The sequence below is a fragment of the Vigna unguiculata genome, chromosome 7 (genome assembly GCF_037176805.1).
Source record: "Vigna unguiculata cultivar grain cowpea cultivar isolate G323 ecotype 2 chromosome 7, ASM3717680v1, whole genome shotgun sequence".
Taxonomy (NCBI): domain Eukaryota; kingdom Viridiplantae; phylum Streptophyta; class Magnoliopsida; order Fabales; family Fabaceae; genus Vigna; species Vigna unguiculata.
The window spans coordinates 6,897,293-6,911,968 of NC_140798.1; the positions used below are offsets into that span (position 1 = coordinate 6,897,293).

Genomic DNA, 14,676 nt, shown 5'->3' on the forward strand with positions numbered 1-14,676 from the left:
CAAAATTTATAAGTGTTTTCTACGAAAAAAATTTCAAAACAAAATTTATAAAAAATATGAGTTTTTTTTAGTGATGTGTACGATTAAAACAGAGAAAGATGAAAGGATATAAAATTTAAAGCATATAGGAGAGGAAAAGCATATGAGAGAGAAAGAAAGAAATATCAAGCTAAGGCAGAGCATAGATGAATAAGAAAAAGGGTAGAACACCCGTCACCATCTCCCACCTTTAAGAAGATAAAAACCCAAATCCAGTTATTCTTATTTTCTCCTTCTAAGTTGGGGGCAGGTTGGAGTCCATACCCATAATACATATTCAAAACTATATTTAGATGTTCAAGTTTAATTGTGATGTTAAATCCAACCACAGACAAAGAAACTATAGATTATTACAGAAGGAAACAAATACTATGTCTGATACAACATTTGTAGAAACAACCTTTTTTTGCACAAACAGTAGTTTCTCTTTGGGAAAATTAAGGAAGAAAAAGTATTGAAAAAAACAGGTAATTAGATATTTTCCTCTCCTTTAAACAAAATGTGTGTAATTAAATATAAAAACTTGTAATCAGATATTACAAGTCACCAACTAACGCTGAAACTGGAAATGAAACTTGGGTTCCATTTTCTGGTGTATAATCCCCAAGAACGGTAGCCTAAGATACTCCCCCAACGATGTGGGCTCTGCAATCAACACAACATTGGTGTTCCCTGCAGAAGAACACACCGCTGGAACAGCACTTGAGACATCAGATTTTGGCAGCAAACAATTGGCCAAAAGTGCAACGTTCTCGGTGGAAGTGTAGCAGCAACTTTCCCAGAAACGAGGTGGCGAAACGCAGTTCACAGCCTCAAGATCAATCTCAAACAGATCCTCTTCCTCTTCCGGTTCAGAATCTTGGGAAACTTTTCCATGATGTTTTCTAAGTGAAGAAGTTGTCATGGTCTTGTTTGTGTTGTTGCATGATAGGGAATGCTACAACACAACATGGTTATATATATAGTGGAAATTTGGAAGATGTTGAGGTGGATGGTGGCAAGTATAACGCTCCCCAACAAATGTGAAAGGGTCAAAAAGGATGAAAGAATGAAAGCTGCTCCACCATAATTCAACGCTCATGCTGTTGACTTATATTTTATTGAGTTTCACCAAAATCATATGATATGAGTCAAACGTAGAGGTACCTACCCAACAGAATGGAAAAATGATGCCATCATCTTAGTTAGAAAGTAATGAAGTAGCAATGAGAAGACGGAACATAAAACATTAGTACGAATACCAACCAACACACAAGTCACCAAACTCGTATTCAAGCTTTGTCATTTCTAAAAGTATAAGCAGGTCACATTCACATTCACAATCCCAATGTGGACTCAATCTATCTAGGAAAATAATTCTTTCACACCAAAACAATCATTTCACAAGTAAAATATCATAAAAATGTGAACTTTTGCATTTGAAAAAAAATATATGGTAAATAATAATATTAAATGAGTGTTAAAAGTTTTTGGGTGTCAAAATATTATTGTCCATAAATCTATATATCAAATGTTAAATAACTTATCTAGTGGTGTGAAATTTATTTTCGATTTTAATTTTGGCTAAAATTACTAATTTTTACCATGTTCGTGATTGAGTTTTGGAACATGCTTTTTATATTTACCAAATAAAAATAAATTAACTGAACAAAGCAAACACTAGATCCAAACATGACTAAAAATTTTTATATTACATAAGAATTTTATTGTAAATTTGTTTAAAAAATTTGCAAAAAAATATTTTTTTCTACAACTTTTTCTAAAAATCTTAATTGACAGATAATTTTTTGTAGATAATTATTTTCTATAAAATTTTTAAATTTGTAAGTATTTTCTACAAAGTTTGTTGTAAAAAATAATTTATACAAAATATTTTGCAAAATAATTTACAATAATTTTCTATAATTTTTTTTATAGCAAAATTTGCAAATATTTTCTGAAAAAAAAATTAAAACAAAATTAGCAAGAAATATAATTTTTTTAGTAATGAAAACTAATAAGTGGGTGATTTGAGCAGTGATAGTTAAACAATTGATTCAGGATGTTGTTTCTTCAGATTTAGAATAACGATGGAGGGAAAATGATTATGAACCCAGTGGTGTGTGTAATCGATGGGCCAGTAGTAGCCCAAACAAGCAAACAAAAACATAATAAGGAGTCCAAAATAGAAGCACACACGAGAGTGAGGAGGAAGATTTTTCAAACCTTTAGGCATTTATGAAAATTAAAACGTAGAACAAAAAATATTTGAAAGCACCCATTAAAGAGAAACAAATATTGTATATATCATATTTAGAATTGATCCCAACTTCAACCGTGCGAGACATTAATTCGAACAAAAAAAATAAAGAACACAATCATATTCTATGAGAATTTCATTAAAAAATATAACTAAAATCACGTAGTATAATTCTCATCGAAAAAGATCAATCTATAGTGAGTTTACTTTGGTGTTTAAGCATGTTCAATATTAACGTTCTAAGTTCTTAATTTAATTAAAATGCAATCGGTATCTTGAAGGTAAATAAAATGAACCAAGAATGTAAAAGAAATTTATACCTTGTTCACTACAATTCTTGAGTCTTGAACTTGTTGGAAAAGAATAGCTATCCATATTCAATTATAAGAATCATAATTTCAGGACAAGAAACAATGTGAACCGAAATAAAGAAATAAAATTCCAATAACAATATAGAGCAAGATTGAAAACAAACGAAAATTAAAAGAAAGGAAGATTGTAAGAATCACAAAATAGGAAAATTGAAAGAAAAACTTGACTTGGAAAAGAAAACAGCATTGATTTTGAATTGGTAAAGTACAAAAGAAAATAAATTTGAAATGGTAAAAAAATGGATAGAATTTACAGGAATGGGTAAAGTGATTTAAGTCTAAGAGCATGTGTACATGTATGAAGTTTTGATCACAATGTCATGAGAAAAAAATATAACATTAACAATTTCATGAGTGATGTATGGTTGGAGATTTTATGAGTATACTATGATATATCTATGATATACCTGAAATACACTTAAATCGATTTGAATGTTCAGAAATAAACAATAAATGTAATATAATATGGTGATGTATGTTGGTAGCGATAATTTTAAGTATTTGGATAAAAACAATATTAGCTTTAAAATATTTTTTGCTCTAGCACAAAACATGGACCTACGCTACAAATAAAGTTCCAAAAACAACTTTTTTCATTTTTTAACTGGTGTATATATCTAGTTTAGTGTGTACAATCTTTATATATATATATATATATATATATATATATATATATATATATATATATATATATATAGGTTTCGGAGTTCTTAAATTTTACAGGTTATATATTAATAGATTTTTTCTTTTTCTTTTTTGACAATTTTTATACATGAATAGGGACAATTAATTTTTTTTATTTAGTTATATTTATTTTTACTGATAAAAAGAAATAAAACCTAAGGTTACATTCTAAAAGTGAACAAAAAAAAGAAGATTTAAGTTCAGAGTCGCGATTACATTAAACTTTTTAGCCTCTTAAAGTTCAAAATGGTATTTCTCTCGAAACAAAAAATTGTAGTTCTACCTCTTGACTTTCCAACAAATTAAAAAACGTGGAAATCCGATTCTAGAGGTTCTAAGTGTGGAATATGTAAAAGAGAGTATCAAAATGGAACTAACTATAAAAGGTAAGTAAACTTTACAATTAACGCCAAAAAAGCCAATATCATAAATCAAAGTCAAAAATATCATTTTAAAAGGTTGGTTAAGTCAAATAATTATATATGCCAAAAATGCAGTATAAGTTATTTCATTTTCCTTTCAATACATTTTTTTTATAAAATCTTCAGTTTTTAAAAAGAAATTTGTCAAGTATAAGATTTGTTTTTTTAAGAAACTCAATTTAACCTCTATTCATTATATTCTTTTGCACCAACATTATCATTTTCAATTTATTTTTTTATTAAGGAGATAAATATTATTAATCTCTTATTTGGTAGAAGATTAAACAATAAATATTAGTGTTTGTAGGAGCCGAATGTAAGGTGAATAACATCTCTGATGCTTCAATTGATCAACTTAACTCTTTGAATGTAAGTAAACCTATCTCTATAATAATAAAAGAAATCTTATCTTATATATATATATATATATATATATATATATATATATATATATATATATATATATATATATATATATATAAACTAAAAGTAATAAAGGAGTAAAGGAATGAAAATAATAATAAAATTATAAAATTATACTTTTCACAAACTCACTTGGTAAATCATCCTCTTGTTGAGTGAAAATTGTGTTTGTGACTAAATAGAGTCAGAGGTGTACTCATAATTTATTACTTTTGTGTGTGTAAGATTAAGTATCCAAAAAATGTGTTATAATCTAATATTATGATATTTGTGTGATGTGAATGTAATTATTTTTAACAAAAAAATATTATATTGAAAGTTTTAAGTTATGCATTGAATGATGATTTGATAAGAGATTACTTTGATGATACTGATATTGAATTCATATATTACATGTTGAGAGTTTATGAAGATTTATATAACTTAGAATGTGGACGGATAAATAACCATAACTAGTAGGTCGTAAGAAATTTTACCTTTTCATATAAAAGAACTTTGTTCATGGCATATAACTTTGTGTGAGTGAAGATAATATGATAGATGCAATATCTACTATCTATTGAATGCACTAATTTTCTGAAAGTAAAATTAATTGTTAATGATCATTAAACAATTTAATTTATCAACGATGTTGATTAGATGAAGAATGAGATATGTGAAAAGGTGTGATTACGTGAATTTTGATTTTGATGAGTGTTTGATATTTTTTAATAATACTAGCTTGCCATATTTGTATAATTTGTGTTATTTTTAGTTTATACGATTATGTTATACAATAGCGGGTGATGTTTTAAGTAGAATTGCTCAGCAATAATAGACTGTAAGGAATAATAGTTTGTGTATATCATAACGTGTATTTGATTCCTTATGAAGAGATAAAAAATTATTTTAAACCATTTATTCAGAGAAGAATGTAAATATGCTTATATATAAATGTGTGTATGTAAAAATGCATGAGGATGAATAAATAAAGTGTAACTAGATATAATTAGAGAACAGAAAATTTCTTTATTAATAGTTATATTATAAAAAAAATTCTTCATTAATAATAATAATAAATTAACTCAGAAACAAACCTCAACAACTACGAAAAAAAGTTAAGAATTGACAGAGAGAAAAAAGGCCAAAATGTAACCTTTGCTTGAAGTTGATCCTTGGACGGCTTTTTGAGTGGAGGAACATATAGTAACCGTTCTCGGATAGTCAACCTAGTCCTAAACAAATTGAAATTGAATTGAGACTGAGATTCCCAATTTCCAGAAACCCTGTTTTATGCCCCCTTTTCCCTCTTCCTCTTTAGGGTTTCTGCAACTGCAACAGTAAGCTTCCGCAATGGAGGAAGAAGGTGTTGTTTTGAATGCAATGGCGTTGATCGCTTGCATAGCAATGGCCCTCTTCTACGTCGCCATCCTCTACGCTCCCACCGTCCTCCTCCGTCTTCCGCCTCCTTCTTCTTTCGAAACCTACATGATTAGACGCTTCCTGTGCGCCATCGTTTCGACTATTCTCTCCCTTTTCCTCTCCGTACTCATTCTCCCTGTATGGATGTCTCTTACTCCCTTATTTTGGTTATGGCTACAATTTTTTACTTGTAGTTTTAGTTCCTGTCATTAAAATTGTTCTCTTTTATTTCCTGTTGTCCTTTAGTTCTTACACTTATCATTTTTAGTTCCCTTATAGGTAGTCTTTATACATGCCATTGTAGTATTTTTAGTCCTTGAGTTTGATTGAAATAGATACAAAAGCATACTTGAAGGGACTAAAATATATTTTAAAGCAGAGACTATTTTTATTTTATTTTTGTAACTGTAGAAAATAAATGTATTATTTGAATGTATAAATGCATTTAGCAACTGGAGAGTTTAGTAAGAGGTCTGTCTTGTATTAAAATAATTCCCTTATAAACAGTGGAAGGATTGCCGTTGCCGTTGAAGGAAAATAATGTTTGGAACCAAAAAACTTACATGCATTTGTTTAGATACTGTTGGTGTTTTCCAATTATACTTACAGTTTCACTTTTATAGTTTTGATGTTTTTTTTTTATGCAAATTCATATCATGGGGATTCACTAGGTGAAACTTCATTCAGTTTTAGTTAGAATACCAAAATACATGTAAGTTTAGTCGTACACTTTTTTGAAATTGGTGAGGATTTTATAGTTATTTTGGGATATTAGCTTAGATGGTCTCAATGTTTGAGTTTAGTCTTGTGATCATTTATGGCTTTATTTTACTATGTGTTCAGGTGCAAACTAAGGAACTGCATCACATTGTTGGTGTATTTGGCATCCGGAGGGACCATATTGTGAGTAATGTGTATGAGATTCGCTGGTTCAATTGAGGGATGAATGAGCATTTTATCTTGTGTGGTGATGTCAAGTTGTATTTCTTGCTACCTTATGCAGATTTGGAAAAAGGGTCATTGCTGAATTTTCTTTCTGAAACGTGATTTTCTGTATGAAACAGTGGCAAGCAGTGATTCTTCCTCTTTGCTTGACCTCCCTAATGTATGCTGGGTCTATATTTGACAAGTGTCTTCTGTTACTGGCTTCTTGGAGGCAGCACGCAAGTTCTGGGGATGCCCTTTCCTTTGATTATTACAAAATTGCCTTACAGCAGTTTCTGGACTGGTTATCTGAGATTTCGTCAAATATTTTGGTGTGGCGAAAGTATGTTGTGGTTAGTACCACTGTCATCATTGTTCATGATCCTTATACTTCCAACAAGCCACTGAGCTTGTAGCTATTTTTCCCCTGTGCTTACAATGAGAAACTGAAAGCACTGAAGCAAATAGTTTAGTTTGGTAACTTGTGAAAACAGCTTAGGTGATGTGCGTTTTATAGGATCAGTTTCGTATCTCACATGCATTACGTGAATGATTTGTTATGGTATACCTAACAGGCACCCCTTACGGAGGAGTTGGTGTTTAGGGCATGCATGATACCTTTACTTCTGTGTGGAGGATTTAAAACATACAGTGTTACACTTCTTTGCCCTATTTTCTTCAGCTTGGGTAAGTATTTATATGCCAATTCTAGGAGATGTTTAAGATTGTTAAGGCTATAGATTAGAATTATCTAATCTCACATGTAAATGAATATCTGTTGTCTTTTAATATTCAAAGATGTTTTAAGAGAAGTCATCAATAGTCCATAGTAGTGCAACCAAGGTTGTCAAACTCTTGAGTTAAGTCTTACACTCTCATGAGTTTATGATCTTAAGTAGATGAAATGATTGAACTCGTTCTTTTCTAAGTAAACTCATAAGCTATTCACACTCGTGTAAATTCAAATAAATTATTGAGTCATGAAGCCAGTTAATAGGTTTGAAATCAATGTATTTTTTACCCTATATTAACCCCACATTGACTCTTTTTAGGTCTCAAACTGATACAGATCCACACCTAGAACAAGCCACAAAAGAGATAAATGACTGAAATATACGACATCTCTAAGATTTATTCGCAAAAAAGGAAAATACAGCAAGATAACCAATCATTTGCCGAGAGCTAGGCTCCTCCAGAGCAACCAACAAGATTCTCTATTCAACCAGACAACAAAGACCCCCCTCCCCTTCTCTCCACACCTGATACTAATAACAGAAAAAATTCCTCCTCTCTCTCTCCTCTAACTAACCACTATTCTAATCAGACCATGTCATTACCCCTGCTCTTATTTTTCACATATACCCTTCCCCATTTTGAAACGTGCTTCATTTCATGGGCTAGAGGCTCGCTGGGCCCATTTACTTTTTGGACCCTATCACAAACTATGTGAGGAAATTAGCTCTTTTTTAAATGTTTTCACTTTAAGAACTTATGCTTTTATCAACTTATATATGATTGGGTTATTTATATAAAATTGATCATATTTAACACCAATGTGCTATCCTATATAACACCAATGTACCATTGCTGCTGTTGTTTGGAAGACTTTTGAAGGGACTCAATAAATTTATTTTATGGTTGTAAGCTGAGAAACATTTGTGTATGTGTTTGCTTCTTTATGTAAGAGATTTCTTTGTACCTTTTTTAGCAGGGTAGCATTTCTCTAATGAATTAGGCAGACAATGTTTTAACTGTCTCATTTAATTAGACTATATGAGCAAAATAACTTGTGCCTTTATATTTTACACAAAGTACATGGATAATTATTAACTACTAATCGTAAAGATTACATGTACCCTAAGAAAAGGAAATACAGTGGATAAAATTCTGTCCGTCATTCATACTATGACGTGCACAAACCTATTCAGCAGTTACCCACAGAAACAGTTTTGGTATGCACTTGAGTGAAACTAATGCATGTTTCACATAGGAGATAAATGTTTTAACAGTGAGATATATTGCCTTACAATATTCAGCAAATTTTCATTTGCCTGTAGATTGAAGAAAATAATTAGCAGATATTATTGTCCTTTTCAAATGCAAGGCTTATTGAGAAATTTTACTGCATTATTGGTTTGCAGCACATTTAAATCATTTTGTGGAGATTTACGCCAAGCAAAATTACAGAATAATGAAGGCTGTTGTGATTATAGGTATGGATGTTTATGTTATTCATCAGCCCCTGGATTTGTTATATTAAAGTCACACTGGCTAAGTCGCTGTATCTGTTATAGAGCATTTAAGATTTTGGGGCATTTCAAAGAATCTCAACTTAGTATTTTTGTATGATATTCTCACTGCAAAATAAACTTTGTTACAGGTCTCCAGCTTGGCTACACTGTTGTCTTTGGGTCATATGCATCTTTTCTTTTCATTAGAACTGGTATGTGGCTTTAATATATTTGGTCTGACTGGTATTATTGATGATAGAATGCGCTTCTGAAACTCAAATTTAGATACATTCAAGATTGCTGACGAATTGAACGGATAATGACTATGAGGGAAATGACTCAAATTTACCCTTTATTCCGGACAGTGAATTCACTTTAAGTTTAAAATACAGTGAATCCTTTTTATAAGGTTTAAATACCTTTTTGATCCCTTTATTAGTATCTGTCGCTATAATAGTTTGATTCCTATAATAGTTTGATTTTTAGTCCCTGTAGTTTGATTTATTAGGGTTTTGTCCCAGCCACTAACAACATAAAACCACACATTCTTCGAGAGACAAGTCATACAACAATTGAGACTAATGTTTGGTATACCAGAGAGACCAAAACCTTAACAGAATGAAACTATGGAGGCCAACATCTAAAAGATGAAGCTATAGTAACTGAACCAAATATTGGTTGGACAAATGTAACGTAATGCACTTGCCTTAATGTACAGAGAGTTTCTCTGTTGTGGGTTGAGGTTAACATGATTGGAAAGACATCATGAAATTATATTACTATGACTTGGTATCATTATATTCACGCTGTTCATTTAGCCTTCTTAGCAGTAAAAGATATAGTTATTTTTTGGAATTGGATACATTCTAGTAAGTTATTTTTGGGGATTAGTTCTGTTTTAATGAGGAGCCAACGTATAGGGTTTTAGGGTGGCCTATTCTTCCTTTTTTCTGTCTCATATTTGTTTCTGGCTGATGTTTTTCAGGACACCTTGTAGCTCCTTTAGTGGCGCACATATTTTGTAATTTTATGGGACTGCCTGTATTGTATTCGCAGAGAAGTAGTAAGTTGCTTATTGAAGTAAATTGCAAATGTGACTTCTATGGTTATAATAGTAAATTGCAAACTACTCTATTATTTACTATTCTCTCTTTCCCGCCCTTTTTTTTTTTCATTCCAAGTCTCTTTTCTTTCAATTTATTTTTTCCTTCATTTCTTTGAGTTATTCTGAGCTTAGTATAATGTAGAGGTTAAACAAGTGCTGCAGTTATGATAGTCTTAGAAATTTAGTTTCAGTTGGACTTTGACTGTAGGTATAATTATAAACTTTAAATTATTAGTAATGACTTACTTTGTACTATTAATTAATATTCTTCTATATCTCTTCTCATCATGAATTCTTTACTAAAATATGAAGCAAAGAATGGAGAACTATAATGTAGAAAAGTATTTTCATAACTTACCATTTTTTAGCTTTCTGAAATTGATGTTACTTGTTAGTTACTAAATTTTGTGTGAGATCAATATTGAGGCAACTTAAATTTCACTTTCAATAGACAAAATTTTAACTTTTAATGTTCGGTACATACGTGACAACATGACATGGTTGGCTGAAGTTCTACACCAACAATCAATCAAGAGTAAAAGTATGTTTAGTTTAAGCAAAAGCCTGTTCTGTGATTGAAAGTATGTTTATTTTAACTGAGGTTTCTTTAGCATGAAAGTTGAGATATGGTTCTGATATTACTGAAGTTTTAGATCTAATATCTGATGTTGACACACTAAGAACTCGCACTCTTCGTAAGACGTATATTGTGCATGTACAGGAAGATTTATTTTATTTTATTTAAAATAAAAAAGAGGGGGCCAGGGAGGATAACAGTGTTAGTTAGTACGATAAACTGTACTCATGGTCTGCTCATATTTTGTGGTGGAACTCTGGATAAAGTGATCTATGGCTTACTATTCATTTCCATATAAATGTGGTTTTGGACTTATTCATTTGTTTCTGTTTCTTTTTCAGGGATTGTAAGTGTAACATTCATAATAGGATTCCTGGGCTTCTTGTGGCTTCTTTTCCCAATGACGGGCCCAGATTTGTATAATGATAGAATAGATAACTGCAGTTGTTGGCAAGGGTACTGCACATGGAGAGAAAGGATAAGAATGCCCCAGATGTAAATGTTAGTGTTTTTTTTAGGAGGGGTTTGGTGGCCAAGGAAGAAATAATTCTATTTGTGCAGAGTTTTCCTTAAAATTGCTTCAAAGTTAGAATTTTCCAAAGAGCTTAAGAAAGACTCCACATCATTACATGATTATAGTTTTGAAGAATTTTGCTCCTCTAAAGTGCAGAGTAATGATCAAGATGTAGAAATCATCAATTAAGATTATAATTAGAATATTCAAATTTTGATATTGTAAAAAGGGTTTAATTTTGATATTGTTTTGGGTTATCGTGTAGGCTAATTTATACTTATGAAAGCAACTGGAATTTCTTTTTAATATGGTTGTTGACAATTTTTTCATCTAAAATCTGTATTCTTTCAGTGATGAACATTTGAAGAATTTTTTATTAACTACAAGTAATCAGGACAAACATATCATGAAAAGTACAATAATATTATATTGATGAAATAATGAATATATATTAATATCGTAAAGATAAAATAATAAATAAAAATGTGTAAATATTTTTATTTTTTAAAACAAACAATTATTATATATGAGGAGTATTCTTATTGTTAAAGGTTGATGAGGCTAAATTTTCATCCCTAACTAAGGTTAATTACAATTTATGATAGACACAAGGTAGTTGTTGTAAAAGCTCAGGGACTTGTTTTCATATGTTGGTCTTAGTTTTTTAACATTTTGAATCTATTTTTTCATTTAAGAGATAATAATTGTTATGTATTTTACTCCAAAACATGGAATGTGTTTTGCGTTTTGAAGTTCCATTTTTGAAAATGCAAAATGTCTTCTCTTGTTGCTACAAAGATTAGCAACACATTCATCACTTGATTTGCAATGGTTTCTCTCACCACTCAGTTTAGTATCTTTGCAACAACCTTATGCACATGTTTCATTATAAGGTTTAGTAAAACGTTCATTTCAAAAACAAAGCGCTAAACTAAAACACACTCATTACTTATTTGTCCTTCAATTGCACAACTACCAACTTAACTCTTTGCAACCCATTTTCTAAACTCAGAAATGGTGAGTTTCTTCATGTGCATCAACAAACCACTACTGTCTTGATTCTTTAGTTAGAAATGAGTCTTTTTTTTTTCTTTTTTCTTTTCAAATGCGCATTAAAAAACTGCATCAATCACCAAACCACATCCTTTTCTATGGAGCAATGATAGTTTTCACTGTATTTTTTTCTACAAAACTGGCAGGTGGTTGGAATTTTTTTAATTATTACTTTCACTCAAAACATCATTCATATATTCATCCATTCCCATAATTTGAAAGTTCCCCACTTTTCTTTTCTCCATGTTCCAATTTGTGAACTAAAAATTGCAAACTGGATCCAGCATTACAATTGAAAACCCCAGCAAAAAGACAGCGAAAGTCAACTTTAAATTATTGAGATTCCTGTTAAATTTTCAGTTTGCTACTTGAGTTAATGATTTTGGTTTTCAAAAGGCAAATATAATTTTGTGTGTTTGCTTGGTATTGATTTTGGTTTGTCAAAGTCGTCCTATAAGTTCATAATATAGTGTTAGATATGGTTATGATGGCCGAATCTGCAGGTTGCAGATACTCTGAAACAAAGAGAATATAGTGTTTGAAGAAACATTTAATAGAGCTAAGTTAAATCCAAGAGGTGCAGTGGTAAATAAATATGTGGATATGCTATGAGGCATCTCTTGGTTAAGCCATATATATATATATATATATATATATATATATGCTCTGTTATATTGCTGAATTTATTTATTGTTTTGTAATAATATCAAATATTTTTTGAAGTATCTTTGGTGATTTTTGGACCCATTTATTAAAATTTTGACTGACTTGTGGGTCTTCAAAGGGAATCTCAGTCATGATGCCCTTATCCTTAATTCTATATCAAAAATTCACACACTGACTTCGTTTGGTGACCTTAAGAGGTCAGTTTCAGTTAGCTGCAGAATTACATGATGAAAATTTGTGAAATCCCTTTCATTTTTGATTCGACACTCTTCATTTCTATTTTCAATGCAAAATGCTTCATCCTCTTTTTCTCTATCTTAATTAATTCAAGCACCTTCATTTTATCTACACTTATTATAAATTTGTTTTTTCTTTTTATATTTTCTCTAATCATATCATATAATCTATAAATTTATAGTTTCTCTCTCTCTCTAAGTATATATTAAAGGTTAATACATATTTTTGCATTTATAAATTATTTTTCTTAATTGAGTATTCATTTTATTCAATTTTATTCTACTATTTATTAGTGAAACTTTAATCAAGTTCTTCAAATTTTTAAAGTTGTGACTACTTTTTATCCGGTTATGTGCATAATAGTTAGCTTTATAATAGTTAGCTTTATGTTTGTGACTCACACAGACATTAAAATAATTAAGTTGACTTTAAGCTAGTTCACAAATATAAAATAACATAATTTGTTTATATATTTTATCGTAAATGTAACATTCCATTTAATTTAATGGTTTAAAATATTAAATAATACATTCCATAGATGATAGAAATCAAAATCAAAGCATAAAATATTACATATTATATTATAGTCATCCATGAGATAATCTGAGATATAATTATTATATATAATAGTCTAAGAGTTTTTCATTTAAAAGAAAAAGTTTATATACTAGAGATTATAGATACAAACTAAACATTTGTTTCTCCTCTTCCTTGCACTGATCCAGCCATAAAATCTTCAACTGCTCACATCAATCAAGTGATCATTGCAAAAGAAAAAAAGAAACTAGAAAAAAACAAGACATAGAGAAAAGGGTAAGTTAATGGAATTAAAAGATTAAATCATTTTATAAATGAAGTTACACAATTCATACATAATCTACCATTCAATTCCATATATAGACTTAATATTATGACTCGATTATCCAAACACTTGCATTGATATCAGATCCTGGTAAGTTGTGCACTTGTAGTGACATTTTATACTCTGCAGAATGATAAATAAAAAGTTATACTCTACAACATACAAGAGTAGTCCGTTAACACCTTTAGTCAAGGTAAGACCTCTTACCACATACCTCATTCCTCTCTAATTAAGATTTTGAAAGGTTATTAGAGTGTTAGGATAACTTCCAACTAGACTCCTACATCAATGCATATACTACCCAATCAACTACTAATTCTAATTGAAATAGTACCAACAAATTCTAATTCATCAATTATCTAGCAATCAATCATGCATAAACGTTACCAAATTTCTAAAATAAATCAGTCAACAATTGCTCAGATTCTGATCCACTCTCTCAACGAGCACGTCTTTTCAATGAGCAAAAAGTACATTTTCGCCCAACGACAGATTACTCGCCCAACGAGTGTATCACTGAGACTCTAGAGGAGAACATCCTTCCATAATTCACCCGACGAGTAATTGCTCGCATAATGACTCCCAAGTTCGTGAATCCTTGACTTGGAATCCGCCCAACAAGTAATTGCTTGCCTAGGGAGTCTGCATAATGTTGCAGAACTTGATTTTTGCATAATTGTTCACTTAATGCCAGTTTAGAAAACATAAGAACCTTTACAGATGTCAAGCACATATAAAACTCAAGTTTATCACAAACATCAATACCAATTGATCTCAATTTCAATACTAAACATGAACATTTCAAGACAAACAAAATTTATACACTTATATTCCATAACTTTCACATATCACAAATCATTCTACTTTTTAGATACAACCAATCACAGTACAACCATACAATCTATAATTCTAACATGTTTGTAACTTA

At 30.4% G+C, this 14,676-nt stretch overlaps 2 protein-coding genes across 2 annotated transcripts; one reads left to right on the forward strand and one right to left on the reverse strand.

Moving 5' to 3' along the window:
- Positions 1-412: 412 nt before the first annotated feature.
- Positions 413-956, reverse strand: LOC114192610 (uncharacterized). The gene has a single exon (XM_028082390.2). It carries the CDS (start codon positions 941-943, stop codon positions 590-592), a length of 354 nt encoding a protein of 117 aa, XP_027938191.1. The 5' UTR covers positions 944-956; the 3' UTR covers positions 413-589.
- Positions 957-5,301: 4,345 nt separating this feature from the next.
- On the forward strand, positions 5,302-11,158 carry FACE2 (farnesylated protein-converting enzyme 2). The gene is made up of 8 exons (XM_028082149.2): positions 5,302-5,717; positions 6,423-6,482; positions 6,644-6,856; positions 7,079-7,190; positions 8,645-8,716; positions 8,884-8,946; positions 9,720-9,797; positions 10,758-11,158. Exons 1-8 carry the CDS (start codon positions 5,511-5,513, stop codon positions 10,913-10,915), a joined length of 963 nt encoding a protein of 320 aa, XP_027937950.1. The 5' UTR covers positions 5,302-5,510; the 3' UTR covers positions 10,916-11,158.
- The last annotated feature ends 3,518 nt before the right edge of the window (positions 11,159-14,676 follow it).